General features: G+C 59.8%; 1 protein-coding gene and 1 non-coding gene across 2 annotated transcripts in view; both read right to left on the bottom strand.

The window, feature by feature from the left end:
• RPS6KA2 (ribosomal protein S6 kinase A2) overlaps positions 1–24,562 on the bottom strand; it is a 76,232-nt gene that overhangs the window by 14,809 nt on the left and 36,861 nt on the right. Inside the window, exons 3-14 of the mRNA XM_075554274.1 lie at positions 23,832–23,913; positions 21,284–21,364; positions 19,344–19,423; positions 17,416–17,522; positions 15,222–15,259; positions 13,842–13,984; positions 11,563–11,633; positions 10,773–10,861; positions 6,043–6,107; positions 5,209–5,311; positions 2,737–2,867; positions 1,830–1,955 (exon numbers count right to left, since the gene is read on the bottom strand). Coding sequence (XP_075410389.1) covers positions 1,830–1,955; positions 2,737–2,867; positions 5,209–5,311; positions 6,043–6,107; positions 10,773–10,861; positions 11,563–11,633; positions 13,842–13,984; positions 15,222–15,259; positions 17,416–17,522; positions 19,344–19,423; positions 21,284–21,364; positions 23,832–23,913 — 1,116 coding nt within the window. The remainder of the gene's footprint in view (positions 1–1,829; positions 1,956–2,736; positions 2,868–5,208; positions 5,312–6,042; positions 6,108–10,772; positions 10,862–11,562; positions 11,634–13,841; positions 13,985–15,221; positions 15,260–17,415; positions 17,523–19,343; positions 19,424–21,283; positions 21,365–23,831; positions 23,914–24,562) is intronic.
• Positions 22,522–22,640, bottom strand: LOC142454084 (small nucleolar RNA SNORA61). Its single transcript, XR_012785613.1, has one exon. It is a non-coding gene; the product is annotated as a small nucleolar RNA SNORA61 (small nucleolar RNA).

Here is a 24,562-nt window from a genome sequence, read left to right as displayed (position 1 = left end):
CACCTTTTGGTCCATTGCGAGGATGTGGGTTTGGGTCACACTGAAGGCTGCAACCCTTGGTCCTCACCAGCAAGCGCTTCAAGGCCCCCTCACTTTCTGCAAGCAAGGTGGTGTCGTCTGCCCTTCCCAGGCTGTTGAGAAGCCTTCCCCTGATCCCGATGGTGCACTTCAGAAAGATCTTGGGTGACTGGGTTTCAGACTGTCCATGGGGTGACTGAGGTATAGGACGGACCCCCAGCAGGACATCTGTGGAAGTGGGGTCCAGCTACACACCAAACAAAACAGCCCCTCCTTCAGCAGAGGGGCACCAGCACACCCACAAGGTGCCCCGGGAAAATCCCCAGGCAGGTTTCCCTGTAAGTGTCCTTCTGGGAATGCTGGACCCAGGGCAGGCTCCAGAGATGCCCGTGAGCTGGAGTGGGCGGGGACTGAGTGGAATGGTCCCAAACAGTGGCCCCTTGGCCAGAAAATTCTCTCTTTCCTCTCTGAGAGTAACCCAGACACGGGAGCTGCCTTTGTGGTCACTGTTCCGAGGCTCAGCTGAAACACGCCCCCAGAACGGCTTTGTGACGGGGGCATGGAGAGCGTGCTGGGCCAAGACCCTCATGGGGCAGGAACCCTGGGCCCTGCCTGTGCTGGCTACCTCAAGCATCTTGCAGGTCATACACAGTGACCCGCCCCGCCGTCCTCACTGCAGGGGGAGGGAGCGTCCTGCAGTGTCCCCCTGCTGAGCTTGCACCCCCTCCCCCAGCCCACTTCTTCTCCCTGATCGATGGGAGCTGCCTCCTTCAAAAGGCCCCTCATGACACGGACTCTCCGAGGCTCTGGGCCTGCACTCTAAGTCACGTGGGAATGCTGAATGCAGACAGTGTCCTTCTGCCGGAGTTGGGTGTGGGGACATTCGGGCAGGCAGACGCTGCTGGCCTTTGTCAGTGGGGGATCGTCTCCAAGGCACCAGGCGGTGACTGGTCAGACCCACAGCTGTTCTCTGGAAAGGCTGCCTGATTGTAGACCTCAGTTCCCCAGCTGCCTCATCCCCTGGCCCCTGCTGGCCCGCAGAGCCTGTCCCCAGGACGGCAGCTGGCCACCAGATCACAAAAACAAACAGCTCCCTGAGCCAGTCCTGACTCGTAGTGACCCTGTGGGACAGCGTAGAATGGCCACTACAGGTTGCCTGGACAGTGACTTTTTACGGGGCAGAAAGCCTCACCCTTCTCCCTTGGGGCGGCTGGTTGTTTCAAACTGCCACCCTAGTGGTTAGCAGCCCAGTGTGTGACCACTGTGGGGCCCTGGCCACCAGATGGGCTGAAGGGACAGGGAAAGCCAGCCCCGCAGGGACAAGCAGCGCGCGCGCGCGCACACACACACACACACACACACACGGCACATGCGTGCCACAGCTGCCATGGGAGCCAGAGCAGAACTCGGCAAGGCCCCACCAGCTTCCTCAGTACCTGGAGGGGGTGGCGGTTCTGCCCCTGGGGCGAGGAGGAGAAAGGAAATGCCCCTCCCTTTCTTCCTCAGGCAGCCCTTCCCTTCTCCCCACCCCACCCGTTTCCTCCTTCCCTCCTCCTCACCCCCATGCCAGGCCTGACTGGCCCTGTTTCCCTCATTCTCGGTGCTAGTTAGGGCGGGCACAGGGTTCATGCGTGACCCCACTGATGATTCACAAACGCATTTCTCCAGGGGACCTGATAGCAAACCCAGCTGATGGGCAGTGACCAGGGTGTGGGGACGCCCAGTGGGAGAGGCCGACACTGCAGGGGAGTCATCACAGTGGCTGTAAGGGCGCGTGGGACCCCAGCCACCCCGGCCCAGCACCCCCTCACCTTCACGGCATACTCTGCGCCCGTGGCCTTGTGCACACAGCGCTTGCACACGGAGTAGGAGCCCACCCCGATGTCCTCCTTGATCTCGTAGCCATCGGTGAAGTGGATGTTGTTCCCATGCAGCTGCTGAGAGTTGGCCGAGAGAAGTGTCCGTTAGCAGCCAGGCTGCCGAGAACCGGCAGGGACGGGGAGTGGGCCTTCCCTCACTGGGATACCTGCCTCTCTCTCCAAGGACAGGGGGGCTAGAACTACCTGGGGAGTCCCTGGCCACCAGTGTGGCTGACTCGGTCCCTGCACAATGGGGATGGGAATTCTCCGCCTTTAAAGACGTCTCTGAATTTCGGCTACACAGATGGACAAGATGGAAAACCAAGCCCCACCCACTGCCCGGGCGCCTGCTCAGGCTGACAGCCCTCCGGAAGCAGATGGCCAGGACTCCTCTGCCTCAGAGCGGCTGGGGGTTTGAACACCTACCTTGTGGTCAGCAGCTGGGCTCTCTAATGGACGCAGCCCCAGGGCTATGAGGTGGACCCCACATAGAACCAAGCTCACTGCTGTGGGGCCCATTCTGACTCACCGCTGCCTGACAGGACAGGGCAGACCTGTCCCGGGGAAGAGGCCTGGAGAAGCGTGTCTCCACCCCCACCCCCACCCCAGAGTGTTCATGGCTCACAGCGGCTGGCACCCACATGGGGCACCCACATTTGACCTGGGGCTCAGTCATTGCTCCCATCCCTAGTCCTTGCTAAGGACCTGCTCTCCCTTTCTTTCAGGGGACTGCACGTGGGGGGCTAGAGTGACAAGCGGGTATGGGGTATCTGGGTGCTGACTTGGGTCCCTAGTTCAGGATGCAGTGTAAGGCGTCAGCATGGCCTGTCACTAGGTTGGCCCTGGGCTCCGGCATTACCTGGACAATGGGGTGGACGGTGGCCTTGTGGACATCCTGCTGCGAGGGCTCCTGGACCAGGCTTGATGCCACAAAACTGAATCCTCGGAACAGGTGGTGTGCACTGGCACTGGGGGGTGCGCCCGGGGAGTCTGCACAGATACGGGGCAGTGAGTATGCATGTGTGTGTGTGTCCACCCAGGGAGTCTGCGCTCATGGGGGCGGGGGGGATGAGTGTGTGTGTGTGCCTAGAGAGACTACCACAGACGGGGGCATTAGAGCTTCTGGGGGCTGGGTTGTAGAGGAAGCAAGGAAACCCCCTGTGCACATATGTGCGTGTGCCAGGGTATAGGGGATGCATGTATGTATAGTGTGAGCACATCTGTGTGCATGTATGAGTGCATGCTTGAGTGTAGGGTGTGAGTGTGTGAGTGTGTGTGCGCAGGCACACACTGTGGGGTGCAGACAACCTTTTCTGCCTGCTTCCACCCTGCCCAGTCTCCAGGGGAGACCCTGCGCTTTGCTCTTCCAGGACAGTTGGGCAGGGATGCCCGCCCTGGCACAGAACAGCAGGGTCAGAAGAGCCACAGCCCCTCATGGCCACCCAGCTTGGCGAGGCCGGTGCCACCTGACTGCCAGCTTCTCACTGAGGGACACAGAAGGACACTGGCCAAGAGCATGGGCAACATTTGAGCAGACGCGCGGCTACTCCCTGCGGTGCAGAAGACCCCTGGACACAGTGATAAAAGCCCCCACATGGGCATCACCCACCCCCAAGATGGAAAGAGTCCTGCAGAAGTCATTCTCGGCAAGAGACACCCAGGGTCGAGCACGGGTGCAGAGGACCTGCCTGTCTGATGAGTGAGACACCGTGTCCTAGAGACCACGTGCTGCCCATGGTGACCGGGTGGGTCAGAGGCCCAGGGCCAGGGCTCCCCAACGGCTGTCACTGCTGCCAGGTGCTGTTGACTCTGCTGCGCCCCAGTGACTGACTGACCCACACCCCAGAGACACACACACCACAGACACACACCACACACACACACACACACATCACAGACCCACAGACCATAGACTGACCCACATACCACAGACAGACTCACGTACCAGAGACAGACTCACATACCACAGACTGATCCATGTACCACAGACAGCCCCACATAACAAAACAGACCTATGTACCACAGACTGACCCACATACCACAGACAGACCCACGTACCAGAGACAGACTCACGTACCACAGATTGATCCATGTACCACAGACAGACCAACAGAGCAAAACAGACCTATATGCCACAGACTCACCCACACAGCACAGACAGACTTAAGTACCACAGATAAACCCACATACCAGACTGACCCACACACCACAGATAGACTCGTATACCACAGACAGACCATGTACTATGGACTGATCTACACAGCACAGACAAACCCATACCCCAAAGACAGACCACAGAGCACAGACCGACCCCCGTACCACAGACAGACCCACAGGCCCCCAAAGGAGGAAATGCGTCTGGGTCCAGTAAACACCCAGAAGCCCTAGCGCCACTTCCTGTCCTCAACAGGCAGGCCTGCACCCCGTGTCTTCTCCCCCAGGGGCACTGTCTTTCTCAATTCAGAGAAGGACCCTGAGGGGCAGGAGTTGGGCAGAGTCAACTCCTCACTCATGGGGACCCCTGCACGAGGACACCTGACACTTCCCAGTCTGCGCCATCCCTGGACTGCAGTGGCCCACGGGTGGGCAGTGACTGGCTGTTGGAAGGTGGTGGCCAGACCTTTCTTTCTGGTCTATCTCTGGAAGATCTGCAGGGAGCCACGCACCACCAGGTCAGCCCACACATTTGCAGCGAAGGTGGGCGTGGCTGAAGACGAGGGGAGTGGCCAGGGACTGAGCCTGGGTTTCCTGTGTGGGAGGCAAGGGTTCTTGCCCGTGAGCCTCGCTCACTGCCTCGGAGACTCAGAACTACACTGCCATCGGTCGATGCCGGCTCAGTGACCCTGCAAGCACTGCGGTTTCTCAGACTAGTCATTGTAATGGGAGCAGGCAGCCTCGTCTTTCCCCTGGAGAGCAGCTGGTGGGTTCAAACTGCTGACCTTGGGATTTGCAGCTCGGTGCATAACCCACTAGGCCCCTGGGCTCCTTCCAAAGCCCACTTTGCCATCGAGTCGATGCCGACTCGCAGTGACCGTCCAGGACCCCGCGGAGCTGCCCCTTGGGAGCAGATCATGAAGGCTTTCTGGTGCCGGGCAGGTTTGAACCACGGACTTTCCTGCTCACCCCCCACACCACCAGGGTGCCTGTGCACACCACACGAAACTGGAATGAATCTCCAGGTTAGGGCAGAGCAGCTGCTTGCCGCTTCTTTCTGTTGGGGGAGGGGGGGCGGGCAGGAGGGGCCAAACCGCCGGCCTCTTCATTCAAGGCCCACACTTAGCCCATGTGTCACCCTGGGGCTCCCAGAAGGGATACATTCGCTGGCACAGACCTGTTGGGGTCCTGGATGTGAACTCGGGGTCGAAGTGGAAGGTGTCCTCGGGTCTGCCCACTGCTGGCTTGAAGGGAGGCTTGATCTCCTTCCTGTACAGCTTCTAGGGGGAGGGCAGAGGCTGAGGCTGTGGCGGCCGGGCCACCTCCTGAGCCGGGCTCAGCTCCCATGCCCAGGCACCTGGCACTGGCGCGGTGGGGACAGGCCAGTGGGAATGGAGTGGGGGATGGTGTGCAGATGATATTTGTCGACAGGATGTCTTCCAGGAAACCCTCACAGGGCAGCCACCCCTCGTCCTTACCATCCTGCAGAACGTGCCCAGGATGGCATGACAACGGTGATAAGGCGGGGCACTGGTTTGTGCACCGCCTCCCTCCCACATCTGCCCCTATACTCCGTCCCCTCCACACCTCAGGCTCTGCGGGGGAGCAGCAGGGGATCTGTGCTCTGTCCTGGTGCTGCCCGGGCTCCAAGGACATGCCTGCACAGGGCAGGCTGTGGGGAATGGTCGAGCAAAGGGGCATGCCCACAGCACATGGGCACAGGACACAGCACGAGGGCACACTTGGTGGATGCCCTGGGGGTGGGGTCCTGACTGCCCTGGGGATGAGGTCAGGCTTGAAGGGTCAGTAGCATCAAAGGAAAGTTGGGGATTTGAAGGCTAACCCGAAAGGCAGGGTGGGCAGGTCAGTGGTGGGCTTCTGCAGGCAGTCCGTCCCTCTCAGGGACCAGATATGTGGTAGCTAGTCCTGGCCCGCAGGCCACAAGGGCCTCCCCTGGACACAGACCCTGCAGGGTCCCGCCCCTCACCCTGCTTCCCCCCTGGGGGCTTACATTCCAGTCTGTGGTCACGAAGAAGGGATGACGCTTTATCTCCTCGACCCCGTCCAGGCCAGCCCCTGTGACAAGCAGAAGAGGATGGTCAGAACCAGGCCCTGATGTGCCCCATCCCCGCCCAGGCCTGAGAAGGAGGAGGAGAAGGCAGCCGGCCACAGGGAGGCCAGAGGGTCAGGATCCTGAGGTTCCCGGGGCCCACGACCCAGCAGGCTACCTGCCGAGGGATGGGGCGAGATTATGGGCTGGGCAGGCTGGAGTGTCAGCTGTCCTGACTTCCTGTGTGTGAGGTGAGGGGTTCACACAGCTCAGACAGAAAGGACCCCCTTATGTGTGTGAAGTGTGAATGTCAGGAATATGCTGAGCCCCACCCCCTTACCCTGGACTTTGCTGTCCTACATGAAAGAATCCACAGGGAGGCCTGGCTGCAGGGACAGCTGTCAGGTGGACACAGGTTACAGGGTCCCTGTCTGCCTGACTGCTTGTCCAGCTGTGCTGCCTGCTGGGGGCAGAGGGTCTAAGGCAGAGGCCCTCAAACTACAGCCTGTGGGTCACAAGCGGCCCGCCGAGGACATTTATCCAGCCCGCTGGGTGTTTTTGCCCCGTTTGTTTTTTTACTTCAAAATAAGATATGTGTAGTGTGCATAGGCATTTGCTTATAGTTTTTTTTTTTTAACTATAGTCTGGCCCTCCAATGGGTCTGAGAGGCAGAGAACTGGCCCCCTATTTTAAAAGTTTGAGGACTCCTGGAAAGACCTGTGTCTGCATGTCCACGCCACTCAGGTCATTATTGCGGCTCATTAGGAGCCTGGTGTGAACGGGCTGCCACGACCTAGTACTCTCACCAAGGGTGGGGCTGCCCTCTGCCTTCCCCTGCCTTGTTCTGCTCTACAGTTCTACAGCCACCTTTGATCATGCAACACAGCATGGTCCAGGTGAGTTTTACAACCATCTCTCAGACGCACCTGGGAGGACAGGTGAGCCTGCTCCACAGGCAGCCCAGCCCAAGCCCATGCTGCTCAGTCTGTGCTCTGGACCAGCCTCCGGAGGTAGAGATGCTCTGCCCGAGGGACCTGCCACCTCCTCCCAGATCCTCGCTCTCCTCCCTGGGTGCACTGAGGCTGGCGGCCCCTCGGTCGGCCAGAGATGGTCTCCCTCAAAGCCACGGCCCTACAGCTATGGAGCGGATGGGGTTCCTTGGTGGTGGATGGTATAGTAGGGTCTTAGTGTCCACCGGCACGCCCACCCCTTGCTCACAGACCCTCGGCGTCTCTGTGAGCACCTGGTTCCAGAGGTGCTGGTGATGCCGGACTCCTGGAGAACAGGCAGAGCAGAACTTAAGACGGGGAAGGGGGCCCGCAGGTGCTCTAGAGATGGAGGAACTGGGTTTGCCTGGAAACCCCCCTGCCTTTCCTAAGCCAGCACAGCCAGCCAGAGACTGGGAAACCTGAAACCACACCCACTGCCCCCTGGGCGGCCCCACAGCATGGTGGGAGCTGCCCTCAGGGGCTCTGGGTCTGTGAACCTGGGCTGGCGCCCAAAGCCTCTTCTTTCTCCCACGGAGCGGCTGGCAGGTGTGAGTTGCCCTGCGCTGAGGCCCCATCACCACCAGAGCTCCACCGTGCACTGAATAAACGACTACCATTCAGGCAGTCCTGATCGGGCGACCCTACGGGACAGAGAAGAGCGGGCCCCTATGGTTCTCATGTCCGTAAGCCTTGACTGGAGCACACAGCCTCATTTTCCTCCTGCGGAGCGGCTGCTGGATTTGAACTGCCGACATTGCTCTTAGCTAGCAGCCCAATGTTACCTGCTGTCCACCAGGGCGCCGGCAGATACTGTCCCATTGTCCATCTGACTCTCAGTCACCCTCCATGCAACACAACAAAACACTGCCCGTCGGTCCTGTGGCCGAGCCCACGGATGCGGTCACTCTGTCTGTCCATCTCCTAGAGGGCGTTCCTCTCTCTCAACCCCTCCCCCCCACCCTGGACTTTGCTGTCCTACATGAAAGAATCCACAGGGAGGTCAGGCTTTCTCCAAGGACTGGTCTCCCCTGAGACAGGTCCAAAGCACGTGAGGTCAGGCATCCCATTCTAAGGAGAGTCCTGGTTGTGCTTTGTCCAGGGACGATGAGTTTGTCCATGGTTCAGTCAATAATCTTCAACAGCGCTGAGGATTCAGCGACAGCGATTCTTCTCAGGTCTATCTTATTCAACACCGTCTTGGCTTTTCAGGATTTCAGAGGCGTCTGTGCAGCACGTGTGGCCAGTCCGTACATGGTCTAGGTTCCTGACTGTGGCTTCCACGGGCATTGGTTGCTGGTCCATGCAGAACAAGGGCTTGGCAGCTCCTGTCTCCACCATGTCTCCACATTCTTCAGGGACCTGGGGTGGGTGAGGGGGTTTCTTTTCTCCCGGACTGGTGCTCCCGTCTGACTTTTGCTAGTGCACCTGCTGGTCACCTCTCCCAGTTGAGTGTGCGTCCTATGGGGAGGCTGTTAGCGGAAATATCAGGAGTGGAGGAGCATTTGTCTCAGGGGTTCTGTCATCATGCCAAAGAGGCAGCTGCCGCCTGGCATGGGCAGGTGTCCCTCTGAGACCCCAATCCAACACACACACATTCCCTCCACCTGTTTGCGCACTGGTGGGCCCAGACGGGCCAGCTCTAGTTCATGACCATGTAGACACCTTGCAGGACTGTCATCTCTCCTGCTGCACCTCCAGCGTCCCCCATGCCCGTGGTGATGGCCACAAGGGGTGCCCGTAGCCTTCCCTGGACCCTGCCATGCTCCTCAGTGCTGTGACTTCATCCGGGGTGGTTCTTGTGCCTCAGAGCCCCTCCACCCCACCTGGCCCTCCCCGGCACAGAGTACTGTGCTCCCGGGCCGAGCAGAAGTCTTCCCGGTGATGCCCACACGGACCGGCTTTGAGCGCACCCTCTGTGCCCGTGCGCTCACTCTTCCACGAGGCACTCCACGCGCTGCACAGCGACTGCATGCAGCCCCCAGCCCAGACGCCTCCAGCTGCCATCCCTCGGGGCCTGGTCACGTTACAAAGGAGCTGAGCTGGCGGCCAAGACGGCACCTCTGACGGGGCGAAGCCTCTCCTCTCCACACCTGGAGAAGTGGACTGCCCGCCCCCAGTCTGACCTGTCTCCCAACACCCGCCACAGGAGGCGGCTGCCCACACGTCGCTGCTCCTTATCTCTCCCCAGAAGAGCTCCGGGGGGCCTCGCTCTGAGCCTGCAGCCTGCAGGCTCCAGCTCTTCCTTCGATTTCTCTCGGGCAGGTTTGCTCTCTGTCCTCCTTGGTCACCTGTCTGGGTGGCCCAACCAAGGATGGAATGTGCCCCCCAGAAGACATGCTGACACACAATTCCGGGTGCGGGTGTTGTGGATGCAATCAATCAGGGTGAGGTCAGAGGAGTGGACGGAGGGTCCTAAGGCTCCACCAAACCCAAGCCCCAAACTCACTGCTACCAAGGCTGTTCTGACGGACAGCCGCCTGACAGGGCAGGGCTACTGGGACGGCCACTCTCTACGGGAGCAGAAAGCCCCATCTGCCTCCCAAGGGGCAGCTGGTGGTTTCAAACTACTGGCCACGCAGTTAGCATCCCAACGTGTAGCCTCTATGCCACCCACCGGGGCGCCTTCCTCCTGCACCGGGGGTCTCATGGAGAAGTGGAGGGAATCGAAAGGCCCCTCGTCGGCATGGTGTCCTGGTCCAGAGGGAAGGGCACAGAGGCCCCACAGGGAGAGCTGGGAGCGTTCACCACTACCCCAGGCAAAGCTCAGCCCGGCTGTGCAGGCGATCCCCGATTCCGATCCCATTTCCACCCCAGTAGTTCCAGCGGACCTGCACCCAGGCAGATGGACAGCCAGGAGCCCCCTGGGGTGGGGTGCCCTGGGTCAGGGATGTGTGCTCTGGACATGGTGACGGGAATTTTCTAACGACTTGAGGACAGACGGGACAAAGTCATCCTTCCGCCACCCGCGATGTGACTCATCAGACTTCCTCTACATGGACACCCAAACCCACACCACGGCCCCCAAGTTGGTTCTGACTCGGGAGACCCTACAGGTCAAGCAGGACCACTCCCGTGGCTGTGAGTTTTCACGGACGCAGACAGCCTCTTTTTGTTCCTGCGGTGCGGCTGGTGGGTTTGAACCACAGGCTTTGTGGCAGGCAGCCTGACACCAGCCCACACAGACCTGTGTCCTGGGTGTCCAACAGCGTGCTACAGGGTCTCCTTCATGTGACAGACCCCAGGCTCCACTGATGCATGGTGAGTGGTAAGAAAGCCCAAATGGAGCTGGTGAGTGGGGGAGAGCTGAGCGAGAAGCCTGACACCTCATTCCTAGAGGAGACTCCGCGGCTGTTCCCAAGAGGCCACAGGGGCAACAACCAGGCCCAGGCACTTCCGGGAAGCCCAGTCCCAGAAAAGGCCGCTGTGTCTGGTCAGCAAGGCCAGGGCCGCCCTCCCTGAGATGCACCAACCTAGAGCCACAGCTGAAATTCCAGGGCAAGGGTGCAGGAGGGGCACGTCTGCTTCTGCTAGAGGGGGCTGACTGGACGCGGCCCCCAGCAGCAGGGTTGGTGGCACCCAAGTGGCCATAGGCTCGGGCTCACCTGGCTGGTAAGTGTCTGTGGACTCAGGGTTCACCTGGCCAGCGGGTGGGCACGGACTAAGGCTCACCTAGCTGGCAAGTGGGCGTGGGCTTGGGCTCACCTAGTCGGTTGGCGGGGTTCCGTTTGAAGAGGGCTCTCAGCAGGTTCTGAGCCTCTGCACTGAGGAACTGCGGCATGCCCAGCTTGGCTCTGGAATGCAGAAGCAGAGTCAGCATAAGGCAGGTGGGTCTGTCCACAGAGCAATCCTCGGTGGCCCGCCCCACGCCCCCTCCCCAGCAGAGCCCCATTGACTCTCAGTGACCCAGGACACCAACACGCTTTCCCTGATGCAGGTTCCAGCGGTTGGCATTGAGTGCGTTGAGACATTTAAGCTGAGAGTTGTTTGTGTGTTCTTTGGAAACCCACCACTGGAATCCCAACACCGCTGCCCACACAGCTTTCTGGATGGAAGGCTCTTTTCTAACCAGGAGAGCATCCCACAGAAACCTGCAGCTCCTGGCCCCCCCGACAGTCTCCTCCCACTCCATGCCAGGCAGTGCCCTTGTCCCTCGTGCCATTCTGGTGGACCTCCGGCCACGGAGGTGTCACAGATTTGGGACACGGAGGGCACTGCAGCTCCGGGAGGGTCTTGGGGCCCTGCTGCCGCCTTGCGGCCACACTGTGAGAAGCCCTGGCCCCGTCTCTCAGGATAGAACCCGACCCATTTTTCCAGAATGATGTTATTCTCCCTCAACGCTCACAGGACCGAGCATGCACAGAACAATTATAGCCAGTCGTGATGGTGCACCACCCGGGGTTATCTGCTGGGGCTCTGGAAGCCATGTTCCCTCTTTGTCGATGGACTTGGGGCCCTAGGAAGGGTGGGGCCACCCCTGGGCGCAGTGACTCACTTGAGGATGAGGGCCATGGTCTCCTTCCGGTCCTTCCCCTGGAACGGCAGGGCGCCGGTCAGCATCTCGAACTGCCGAGCAAAAGGACACGGGGACATGAGTCTCCAGGGCTCATGTGACCCCACACTCAACTGACCCACTAAGGCAGGCACTGGCAGGGCCCCCCGCCCGGCTGGGAGCTGAGGCAGACAATGAGAGCTCCTAAGGAGCCAAGCACAGAGGGATACTAGTCCTCTGATAGGTGCCAGGGTGCGGGGGACAGAGCCAGGGGCGTACCTCCATGCACCAGGGCACGTCCTTCCTGGCTCAGTAGCTGCCGGGAGGTCCAGTGATATCAGTCCACGTGCTAGGAGGTTCTGCACCCACACCCTCACTGGGGGCAGGACCCCACTTATCTGAGAGTGACGCCACCAACCTCAAAAACCCGGGGGCCACCATTACCACCACTGCTGGGCACTGGTCAGGACCCCAGGGCACAGAGGAGAGGGAGCAGGGGGCCTGCTCTGCACTCTGGAGCCCACGGCACCGGCAGACACAAGCGCTTGGCTTCTGTGGGAACTGGAGGCAGGGATATCAGGCCTCAGGGGACCCAGATCTAACTGGCATGCACCGGCATCTCCCACGCCGGCTGAAGTCCCAGCTGGAGCCTATGTGCTGATGCTCTGTGACCTGCTGAGAGGTGGCCTGCCCACAGGCACACAGGGAGCACCCTGTCACCACCCACGGCCTCAGCCACAGCGCCCAGCACCCTCTCCTTCCTGTGCTTTTCTGTAACACTCGGTTTGACACGCTGACTTCTCCCTACATGTCGGAAACCCTCTCTGCTGCGGGGCGTCCCTGAGTGCAGGGCCAGGTCTATGGCTGGAGGCCTAAGGGGTGCTACTGGACATACATGCATGTGGGCAAGAGGTTCTCCCAAGAAGGGGCGTCATCCACAGAGCAGGTAACCAGGACAGAAATGGCAGGGCCAAGGAAATGGGTATAGGAAGAGGCTTCCAAAGGCCCATGGAAAATTCCAGAATCTTTTGGTCCCATGTTCTCACAAACGCTGGTGTTGGGTGTCACCGAGTTGGTTCCGACTCCGATAGATCAGGTGGACAGAACAGAACATAGCCTGGCCCTGGGCTGGTCTCGCCATCATTCCTGAGCCTGAGCCCATGGCTGCAGCCGCTGAGTCCATCCATCTCGCTGAGGGTCTTCCTCTTTTCTGGAGCCCCTGCACTTGACCAAGCGTGAGGACCTTCTCCAGGGACCGGCCTCTCCGGACAACATGTCCGCATCACGTAAGACTGAGTCTTCCCCATCCTGGCCTCCAGGAGGCACTCTGCTTGCACTTCTTCAGGACAGATGCGTTTGGTCTTTTGGCCCTCCCATTCTTCTGGGACTCTGTGATCTTCCCCAGCCCCACGGTCCAAATGCATCAGTAACTCTTCTTAGGTCTTCCTTGGTCAGAGTCTGACTTCCACGAGTATCCGAGAGACAGAAACGGTCCTCCCTCGGCGAGCTGGACGAAGACACCCCGCTGGCCCCCGGTGTAAGCACTCCCTGCTCACCAACAGGCTGGCGGTCCAAATCCACCAGCCGCTCTGTGGGCAAAAAGCCCAGGCTGTCTGCTCCCCTGGAAATGTAGATGGATTCTTCTGGGACTCGGGGGTCCTGTGGGCCAGAAGCACTGGATGCACAGGGATGGCAGCGACTGGGGTTTGCTGCCGTGACTGGTCTGTGGCTGTAGAAATTACACTCGATTTCATGTTAACTTGATAAAAGAATGAAGGGGTGGAGTCTAGCCTGTCCATCAGGTCACAGTTTGATTGATCCCTCCTTGTGACGTGGCCTTCTCATGAGGATCCTGGAACTTCTTCCTGCCTGGAGGCAGGACACTCTCTCTGCTTGGTCTTCCTGTGGATGAGCCACATGAAGCCATGCTGATGGCAGCCAGAGCCCTAGAGATGCTTCCACCACCACTGGATCCACAGGACTTTCCACCCACAGGCCTGTGATCTTCCTGCATTCAGCATCATTGCGTGTGCTGCGCAAGTCTAAAGGGAGATTTATGGACTAGTATTGGACATATGGACTCATATGCGTCTTATGGACTGGATCTGCACTGGGATTTGATGTTTTCTCAATTTACAATTGCTCTTTGATATAAAGCTCTTTGACACACATGGGAGTCTCTGGATTTGTTCCTCTATTAACCGAGACGATCAGTGGCACAGGGAGGCAGAGCCCGTACCACAATGAGAGGGTACCCCAGGATGGGGTGCCTCCCCACTCACCATGAGCACACCAAAGGACCACCAGTCGGCGCTCTGCGTGTGGCCACGCCGGTTCACCACCTCAGGCGCCATGTACTCGATGGTCCCGCAGAAGGAATAGGCCCGCCTGTCATGGTCCACCGCTTCCTTGCTCAGGCCGAAATCTGGACAGGAGAACAGGAAGTACCGGCTCCATACCCTGCCATGGAGGTCAGGGCAGGGGACACTTGCCCACAGGCCAGGCCTGGGCGAGCGAGTGAGTGTGCCTGGGTGCCCTGACTGAGAGTGCTGGGGAAGCCAGCCTGCATTCACAAACCCGGCACAGGCTCACAGGCTCGGGCAGTGATCGGTGAGCACCCAGCGTGCCGTGCGCTGACACACAGGATGAGGCTGCCCTCATGGCTGGTGGCAGGCCGCCGAGGGAGCAATGTGGACCATCGCCAGATGCTGGGCCGGAGACTCCAGGGCTGGCCTCCCAGTGGGGGTCAGGTTCCAGTGGAGGGGGAACAGGCAGCTTTCTGGGCACGGAGCCTGGTTCAGGGGTAGCCGGCCCACAGCCCCAGGCAGTCTGGGTACTAGGGGGCTAGGATGGTGGCCAGGCCAGGGTCCATGGACACCCATTTTACTCCGTAGCACCCCATGGGTTAAAGGCTATGAGAAGGAGAGATTTCCCTGCAGCATGGGGAGTGACCCCTAGGTCCCTCCCTTGCATGAGACCAGGGCAAGTGACAAGGAGGGGCCTGGTCCAGGAATGTGGGCAGCCGGGCCGGGTTCTTCCAGCAGCTTCCAGAAGGAACCTATCTGCCGACACCTTCATGGGGGTGGGACTGTAAATGGGGCTGTTCCAGACCATGGGACTCTCCTCTGATGGACCCTTGGCAGCAGTGAGTAAGGGGTCTGCCAGCCAGCAGGGGTCATGAGGATGGCAGGCTGTGAGTGGGGGGTCTACTGGCAAGGAGGGACCTGTACTGGTCCAAAGGTCCCTGGTGGTAGAAGAGGGCTGTGCCTTGCATCCCCCTAACCCTCCTAGGGGTGCTGTGGACCTGTCTGGGGCGATGCTGGCAGCTCAGCAGACGTTCACAGGCTGACCCGGGTCACTGTGTGCCCCCCGTTTGTTTTTCCTTCCTGTGACCCAGGAGAAATATCACGTGGCTGAGGGCCATGGGAGCCTGGAGGGGGCCCCAGGGGCCCAGGTGTCCAAGGGAGAAATGAGATGTGTGGGGAGGGGGTTGGGGGCATTACTTGTGGACATTACAATCTCCAAACACTCATGGTAGACACACAGCTTGCCCATGTCCACAGGTAACGCAGCGGGCAGCAGGGCGCCTAGGTGTCTTGGTGGCTCTGGGGTGTGGGCTCAGCGCGGGGGGCATCAGAGGGACTCGGTCAAGCGGCACCCACCTGTGATCTTGATGTGGCCCTCTTCATCCAGCAGGATGCTGCAGGAAGTGAGAGGGAAGACGCATTAGAGGAGGCCAGCGGGCCAGGTCTGTGGAGTCACCGGAGGGCCCCAGAGGCCTTGGGGATCTGGGTCACTTTCTAATTTGGGCTTCAGGGGACTTCTGACATCATATTGGCTTCTATGGGAATCCAGGGCCTTGGACCTGCTCCAGCAGGAGCTAGGGGTCTGAAGCATTGGGATCATCCTGTGTGGAGCGCAACACTAAGAGGAGGCTGGGTCAGCGGGTCTGTGGAGCCCAGAGGCTCTGGAAGTGGTTTTCTGCACCAGGTACCTGGTGGTCCAGGGCCATGCATCCCCCCAGGCTGGGCCCACACCTACTCTTGGGCAGCCTGGCTGTGGCGGGGCTGAGCTTGGCGTGAATCTCAGCATCCGGAACCCTAGGGTGGACTTTACGTGTGGTGGAGATCACCTGATGTCCCCTCTCCCGACCACCAGCCCCTGTTTTGTCCCTGGGGCCCCAGCCACTTTAGCTGGACCCCCAGGACTGAGCTGTGACATTGTCCCTGACTTCCAGACACAGTGTGCTCCGGTTCAGGGGGCAGGGGGGAAACTCACAAATTCTGCCTGAGCACATACCCTCCCTTGGGACCTCAGGGAGGGTCTCGAAGACATCTCCACGGCAGTGCCTGTCTGTCTGCTGTGGAATCCTGTTCCAGGCTGCTCCCCATGACACATAGCCCGGCCCCCCAAGACCCAGAGGGTAAGGAAAAACATCTGCGCGCTTTCAGAGGTTCATGCTCGATCCTTCTGAAGGGTCTCCTGGGACTCCCATGTCGGGACTCCCAGCAGACAGAGCCCGGCTGGGAAGCCCAGAGACAGGGTGGGAAAAGCCCTGGCTACCCATTCCTGAGGGACAACGGATGCACTGACCCGCCGGGGCCCGAGAATGGGCACGGCTGCTGGGAGCTCACCTTTTGGCCGTTCTGCCCCTGAGCCACAGTGGGCAGGGCAGGGCAGGCCGCCCTAGTATCTAGGCACGGGAGAGAGGCAGCCAGGCAGCGGTCAGCGTGCTCTCCTCTCACACCAGCCTGGCTGCGCGTTCAGCCCATCCCTAGAAACAGGCAGCGCGCAGGACAAAGCCCCTCATGGCTTTCAGCAGAGAGCAAATGGGTGTGCTTCCATGCGGCGGGCTGGAAGCCCTCTGTGGGCCAGGATGCCTGCTCTGTCTAGATGGGCAAGCTCCCACTGACCACCAGGCAGGGTGTGGCAGACGCCATTAGAATGAGGCTCCCTGCTACAGGGCAGGTGATGGGGCAGCCCAGGTGCCTCCTCTTGGCTCCCACTAGGCTGGAGTCAGGGCTGAACCACTGTAGGTTGTCCACGCAGAAACCTGAGGGACTCAGCTCCCCCTGGGCTTCGGCGGGCAGGGCATCCAGTGTCCCACGGAACAGCACTTTCTGTCTGCAGCAACCCCCCACCCCATAAACCAAGGTTGTCCCCTGCCCCCGGCATGGTCACTTCCTCTCACCGGTGCCCTGGGGCAGCCTGGCTTCAGTCTGGTGCAGATGGTCCATCCAGAAGCCCTGGGGTGTCTTAGGTCCACGTAGGTGACCTGGAACCCCAGCTCTTGGCCATGGGGGTGCAGGGCGCAGGACGGCTTCCTGCCCATATTCAGCCTCATCTGGATAGTGTGGACAGACCCTAAACTCTGCCTGAACAGACAACCCCAAACAAACCCATAGCCGTCAGGTGGGGGCCGGTCAATCTCGACCCAACAGGGCCGGGCAGAACTGATGCCGTGGGTTCTGCAGGCTATGACTCTCTTGGGAGCAGTCTGCCCCCTCCCTCTCCTAACCTGTGGTGAGCAGCCCAGGGCTTAACCCGCGGCATCATTGGGCCCCTACCAGGTGAGGCAGGTGCGGAGGCATCCCTGTATGGGCCAGCCAGCACAGCCCACCAGTCCTGAGCACCTTTCAGGGTGGGGAGGTGGGGTTTGCTACCTCTCCTCGGAGGCCCTGGATAGGGTGTGTGTGTGTGTTGGGGGTGGGGGGGTGGGCATGAGACCGCCCTCCTGGCCCAGTTTCATATCTGGTAACTAGGTCAGGAGGCTGCCTACTGCAATGGCCTTGGGCCAGGAGTAAGTGGCCCTCTGAGAGCTCCAGCCCACTCCCTCCCTGCCTCGAGCTCACTCACTTCTCTGGCTTCAGGTCACGGTAGATGATCCCCAGCCCATGCAGGTGGTCCAGAGCCAAGGCCAGTTCTGCCAGGTAGAACTTCACATCCTCTTCTGTGAACATCACCTGATCAGTGGAGCAGAGAGAGAAAGGGCATGGGCCCTGCCCCCTGACTGGGTGTCCAGAGAACTCCCCAGATGGACCAGGACCCCACCCCCGGAGGTTCTCACTCCTGGCCTGGTGAAGCAGAAGGCCATCCCTGCCCTATGGACACACAAGCCCCCACCCCCAGGGGCTCAGAGATGCCAGTGCTGCACAGAGCTGCCCTGTGGACCGGCGCCCCAGACCGCTGTGCGCGAGGCAGAGAGACTGTCCAGCTTAGCCTCAGACCAGAGGGACGGGGCTTCCTGCTCTGGGATGCACGAGCCTCCTGATGCTGATTTCTTCCCTTTGTGCTCACAAGTGCTTCCCTGGAGCACCCAGCTGAACACATGCCTTCAGAGAAACAAGCGGGCCAACGTCACCTACAGGAGACTGATGCTGCCAAGGGTGCGACTTGACTTGCGTCCCAAACCAACGTCCAAGGAAGCCACTGCCCAGAAGCCATCCCCTGGACAACAGGCCAGGGAGACCGAAGAAGAACAGAGGCTTTGACCTTGGCAGCACAGGGTTCTGGACATACTGTGCCCTGGTGGGATGAGCAAGTCTGTCCTGGAAGAAGTCCGGCCAGAGTGCCCCCTGGAGGCAGGGGTGGCGAGACCTTGTCACACACACTTTGGACGTGTTGTCAGAAGGGACCAGGCCCTGGAGAAGAACGTCATGCTTGCTAAAGTAGTGGAGGGCGGCAGAACAGAGGAAGGCCCTCAGTGAGATGGATGGACACGGTGGCCGTATGGATGGGCACACACCTAAGAACACTTGGGAGGCTGAGCAGGCAGGACCAGGCAATGTTTGGATCTTTGACTCATGGGGGGCGGGGGGAAGTGCTTTGAGACAACCAACAACAACGTGCTTGAGAGGCCCTGCACCTGCAGGCCTGCGAGTTGCTGTGATGGAGCCCTGTGTCAGTGGAGCTTCCAGGCTGTGACGAAAGAGGCCTGGTGCTGGGCTGCAGACCGTTGGCCATGACAACACTGCAGGCCACGAGGACCTCGTTTTCAACATCTCACAGGGGTGGCACAAGGCAGGGGTGGGGTCTCGGGTCACCCCACTGACAGAAAGCAACCCCTCCTCCACACTAGGTGAGGCCCCTCAGAAGCACGCGAGCCCTGCTGCCTGGACTGTCCCCGCAGACAAGCTGCCCCCGCCCTTGGTAGCTCAGCACTCAGAGCAGTGATGGAGGAAGGGGGCCAAGGAGCCGGCTTGCTTCTCAAGTGTTGAGTGGGCAGGAAGCTCTCGGGGGGCACTGGGACGACTCTGCACACTTCCTGTGGAAGGAGCCGGGAGGTCAGCGATGAGACTGAACGGTGGATGGCTAGTGGTCAGGAAAACCTCTGGCTCGTGGAAGCTGGCTGGATGGTGGGGGAAAGGGATGGGCCCTGTCCTCTCATACTGTCCCCGTGAGCCTAGGCTGTAGCACAACCCGTGCTCACCTTCACGGCAACCTGAGGCATGTGGGACTCCATTCTTCACAACCTTTTAGTGTGATTCGTCGGTAGCCACTTTAAAGTCAGCCACGCAATGTGCAATCACACACACGCACGCACGCACACACACACACACACACACACACTCCTGGTTACATCCACACTAAGCATGCACACACTCAAGTAGAAGCACCCGCAGTCACACGCTCTCAATACACACTCGACACACACTCTCAAAATGCACTCACGTTTGTACACGCACACCCTCTCAAGACAAACCCTCACGCACTCACACGTGCACACTCAGGGTCTCCACCCCTCAGTCCCCGTGGGTCCCAGAGAACGCTTTGGGGACACCCACCTCTTTGGAGAGCCGGGTGAATAGGTCCCCACCACGCAGGAAGTCCAGGATCAGGTAGAGCTTCCCCTCAGTCTGAAAGGCTGTGGGAGAGAGATGGCCAACACAGGTCAGCAGGGCATAGACCAGACATGGAAAGAGGGGCAGAGGGACACAGGTGGACAGGTCAGCAGGTGGACAATGTTGGATATGTGGGCGGAAGGACAGAGGTGGACACTTGGGCTGAAGGCTAGACAGGACATGTGACCAAAGGAACAGGTATGGTCCCAAGGGCAGAGGGATGAGTGGACGGCCAGCTGAAGTGGCCTCAGGAGTGGCCTTGCTCCTCCCTGGGCCATGAGCACTCTTTGGTCTGCAGAGCTGACCAGACACACTCTGGCCAGGGCCAGAGATCAGAGAGCACAGCCCATGTTATACCCAGAGCCCAGGGGCCCAATGGTTAGAGCAGGGTTGGAGCCACAAGCTTCCCCTCAGGAGTACAACGGTCAGTCTGCGTCTGCAAAGCCGACAGGGCCGTCCAGCACAGTCACTGAGCTGGGGTGGACTTGGGGGCTGTGGGTGGGTTTTCAGGCTTCAACACTGACAGTCTCTGACTCTCCTGCAGGTCCAGAGAGGGCCTGCTTCCCCCCTCCCCACCCCCTTCTTTCTTAATTACAGAGGAGACGCTGCCTGTTTGCTTCCAGGACAATTCACAGCCTCAGTAACATGCTCTCTGGCCGCTCGCTGTCAGTGGGTTTGTGACAGGAACAGGGCAGGAGGAGCCTCCCTCCCTCCCAGCTCTTCCAGGGTCCGTGCGGTTGACCATACAGCCACAGCCACCACTGCTGGAGGGCCTTCTTGCTGGTTGGAGGGTGGCAGCTGCCCATGATGACAAGAGACCCAGATGGACAGCTGATCAGGGGCAGAGGGATGCCGGAGAAGAGCATAGCCTGGCGTAGCATCAGCGGTGGCCATGGGCTGACCTTCACAAGCAGACTGTCAGTCCTCTCTCCTGATGCACCTCGGCAGGAACTCGGTCCCCAGCCTGCCAGAGGAACAGCCGCTCGCTCCCCAGGGGCCCCGCACACGGTGAACCAGGACCTGGACCTATCTGCTACGTGATTTCCAAGCCAGTCTGAGTTGTTCTGGGGTGCGATAAGGAGTGAACGTCGTGTGTGTGTGTGTGTGTGTGTGTGTGTGTGTGCCCCTTCTTGGCCCTTCTCTGCACACCGTGCACATTCACCATCTCCATGACTTGAGGGGCCCGCCACAGGCAGTAAGGGGGGTCAGCATACCCCAGGCTTGTCCAGGGGTGGATTCGAACACTTCCATCAGGATTCACTGAATGCTCCTCTGAGGTGATGGGCAGGGGCAGACAAAGGAGGGAATGTGGTGCAGCCACTCAGGCATGAGACCAGGATTCAAACCGCTGACCCGGGCCTCAGTTCCCCCCGGAAACCACCCCCAGCCTCCAGTGCAAGTTTGGGGAGCCCTGAGAGTCTTCTCCAAGATGGCAGAACCCCAGTGCTCACCGCACCCCAGGACTGGGCGGGGGCACCCATCAGTGCGGCTGGTTCACTGATCACCATGGAGTCGCAAAGTCCACGGTGGTTCTGGTCTCTGTTCCACGCGCAGCGGCTGGAGGACAAAGGTCCCCAATCCCTCGGGTTTGAAGCAGATGGCTGCATCTTTCTCCCTCAGCACCGCTGGCGGGCTGGAACCAGAGACCCCCACCCATAGCAGGGAGTGACCCAGAGCACCCACCGGGCCTCCTTGGTAACAGTGATGGCCCGTCTAAAGGCAGTTGTGCAGGGCACGCTGCTCATTCTGGGACGGTAACGTGGGGTCGGGGATGAAGGCCTGTGACGCAGGATGAGTGCCCAGCAGGCGGGATGGGCCCTCTTCCTGCTGGACGGTGGCCCTCTGTGTCCTCCTGTGTGGACCCTCCCAGCCTGCTTCCTTACCGTAGTGCAGTCTGACGATGAATGGGTGATTCACTTCAGCCAGAATGTCCCTTTCCATCTTCGACCTCACTCGGTCCCTGACTGCGGAGAGGAGAAGGGCGTGAGGGGAGCGGGGAGCATGATCGAGTGAGATGGAACCGGCCCCCCACGAGGGCTGACCGACATTTCCAGAAGAGGAGGGGGCACTTCACTGGGCCCGTGGTGAGAGCAGGCACGGGGCATCCTCCCCACCTCAGACAGAGTGGGGCCCGGCCCCTGTTCTGAGCTCAAGTTAGGATGCAAGATTGGCGGTCTCCTTACACAGGCTCTGCGGCAATCCTGGGCTTTCCTGTACAAGAGCCCCCACCCCCCACTACAGCAGAGTCCCACTTGTTGCAAGCTCATAGGACCAAGCAGAAGCCACAGAGGGTTTCTCTGGTGGGACAACGTGATGGAAGCAGGTGGCCTCTTCTTTCTCCTGAGGAGCGGCTAGTGGGTCCAAACCACTGGCCTTGTTAACAGTGCAGCACTTAACCCACCCCTCTGCCAGGGCTTCTTTGAATGCATAACGATCCCCCCATAGGTTATATCCCAGATTGCTGGGTCATCTGGTAACCTGAGGGGTAAAGATGGGGCTTCCTACTCCCGTAAAGAGTCAGAGTCTCAGAAACCCACAGGGCAGTTCTATCCGCTTCTACCTCGACGGCAGTGAACTTGAGTCTTGAGTTTATGGGAACTTGATGTCTAACCTGTGACTGCTTTTTAGAGAGGGTGGCCAGTCGTTTTTCATGCATTCAGACAAGTGTACACTCAAAGTTGAAGCTTCCTTTTTCATGTTGCTGGCAAACAAGACTGAATATATCACGGACTGGCAGACACCCAGCAAACCTGTCTCAGGAGAAGCAAGGCCAGCGTGCTCCCTGGAGGCAAGGATGGCGAGACTTTGTTGCAGGTACGTTAGACGTGTGGTCGGGAGAGACCAGTCCTCGGAGAAGGACATTGTGTTTGGTGACGTGGAGGGGCGGCGAAGGAGAGGAAGGCCCTCGGGGAGCAGGATGGACGCCGTGGCTGCAACAATGGGCTCAGGCATGGGAACCATTGTGAGGACGATGCAGGACCAGGCAATACTTTGTTCTATTCTGTATGGGGTCGCTGTGGGTCGGGATGGACTCAACGGCACCCCACAACGCCAAGAGGCCTAAAGGATGACGAAGTCAGCAGGGATCGGGCCAGAGGTCTGCATTTTTTTTCCCCTTTTCCCCTGTGTGAAACTAGGCCGGGTTCCAAGAGCACTGAGGGGCAGCTTCAATATTTCTTTTCCTCCTTTTATGACCACCAGACCAGTGTTTTGATCCGATGGGAAAGAGAATTGGAGGGTGGGTCTGCATTTTTAAGAACCGCCCTCCACCCTCCCACCAGGAGACCCCACGCAGCCTGGACAAGCGGCCTGGTTTCATGTTTGTGTAACAGTGGTCTCGCTGGGGATGTCACCCGCCTTCTGTTGCCCTGCCCTGGGTCTCCTGGGTCTTCTCTCCAGCCTGCTGGGAAAGGCTCCTGTCTGTGTCTGACACTGAACCTAGCCAACTGTGCAGACGCAGACCCACGTGTGCCAAGTGGGATGTGCAGGGGCTGGTTTCTCAGAAGTTGATTCTTCTGAGGGATGCTATGTGAGCTCCACCCTCCGACCTTCCAGCGCAGTGCCTCCGGGGCATCGGGTGTCTGTCTCTGTCTGGGCTCAGGAGCCCTGGTGGTGCAGTGGGTTGCTAGTTGGCCGTTTACTGCAAAGTCAAAAGTTCAAACCCACTGGCTGCTCCTCGGGAGGAAGACGAGACCTTCTGATCCCACAGAGATTTACAGTGTCAGAAATTCACTGGGCTTCTACCCTGTCCTATAGGGCCACTGTAAATCGGAATTGACTCCGTGGCAGTGAGCTTTGAGTTAACTGTTTGGGCTCCACACTTGTACAGGAGGGGACTTAGAGAGGCTGAGGGGACGTGGAACGAAAGATGATAGGATTCGTCAGACTCTTTAAAGGCCTCTCCTACGGGGCTCAAAGAGCACACCTGATTCCCCAGCCAGGCAGTCAGTGTGGGACCAGCACATTTGGCTGGGTGGAAGATGTGGCCTGGAAGAAGGTGGCTTCCAGTGACCCTCTATGATGTGGAGACCCAGAGGCAGGAGGTTCAAGCTCACCCTGAGGTGTGATGCAGGAAGTCTGGCCACCGGGGCTGAAGCCGTCAGACATCTGTAGCACTCGGACCTTCCTGGGGGGGAGGGCAGGGTGTGTGTGTGTGTGACACCCAGTGTGGACGGGGGTTCACTCCGTGGACCAGAGAAGTGTGGCTTGGTGCTGTGGTGGGTGCTCAGGCTGTGTCCTGGCCCACCCCCACTTGGCATGTCGGCCTTTGAGCTGGGGTGGGGCAGTTCCAGGAGCTGGCTGCCCTGGATCCATGCTGAGACCACAGCAGAACCACACAAGACAGTGCTGGGGCTCCCCGCGCTATCCAAGACACAGGGACATGAGGGCCACGTGGACGCCCCAAGGAGGCTGTTGGAGACGGATCCCTACCTTTTAAGGTGGCTTTCTTCAGCACCTTCATGGCGTAGAGCTGCCCCGAGTCGGGTCCCTTCACCTTCCTCACCAGGAACACCTGCCGGGGCAAATGGGTGTCAGTGCTGGGTGGGCACCCCATACTCGCTTCCTGCCTGAGCCAACAGGGGACCCCGGGGAAGTGTGGGAGACACCACTGGCACAGACACCACAGGAAGGTGGGGTCCCCACACGGGGGGCTGTAGGACTGCCTTGGGCACTGAGGACCAGCCCACTCTCAGTTCACCCTGGGAGGGGCCCCTGGGTCCATCAGGAGACCCACTGTGTAGGAGAGTTGGTCCTCAGACTCCCCAGGAGGCCACTGGCTCCCTTTACCAGCACCCCCCCCCCCCCGCATCAGCGTCCACTCAGGAGTCCACATCAGGGCTGGAGAGCGGCCACCAGCAGGTGTGAACAGTCAGACACCCCCATCCCCGACCTGCTGCAGACTGGGCTGAGGGCCAGCTACACACAGGGTAGTGGCCAGCCCCACCCTTGTCCGAGTGATGTCAAAATGGACCCGGCGTTGCCACAGAAGCGCCGCCCTCGGCTGTGTTTCCGGCTCTCGCGTGTGATGGTCAGTGGCAATGTTGCCGTTTTCGTTCCCACTGGTGCTGCCGGCACCAGCAGGACCGCCCAGGCAGGTTTCAGTGCAGCGTCCACACGAAGACGGACTAGGAAGAGAGGCCTGGTGACCAGATCCTGAAACT

This window comes from Tenrec ecaudatus, chromosome 7 (assembly GCF_050624435.1).
Source record: "Tenrec ecaudatus isolate mTenEca1 chromosome 7, mTenEca1.hap1, whole genome shotgun sequence".
NCBI lineage: Eukaryota > Metazoa > Chordata > Mammalia > Afrosoricida > Tenrecidae > Tenrec > Tenrec ecaudatus.
This window is presented reverse-complemented; position numbering and strand designations above follow the sequence as displayed.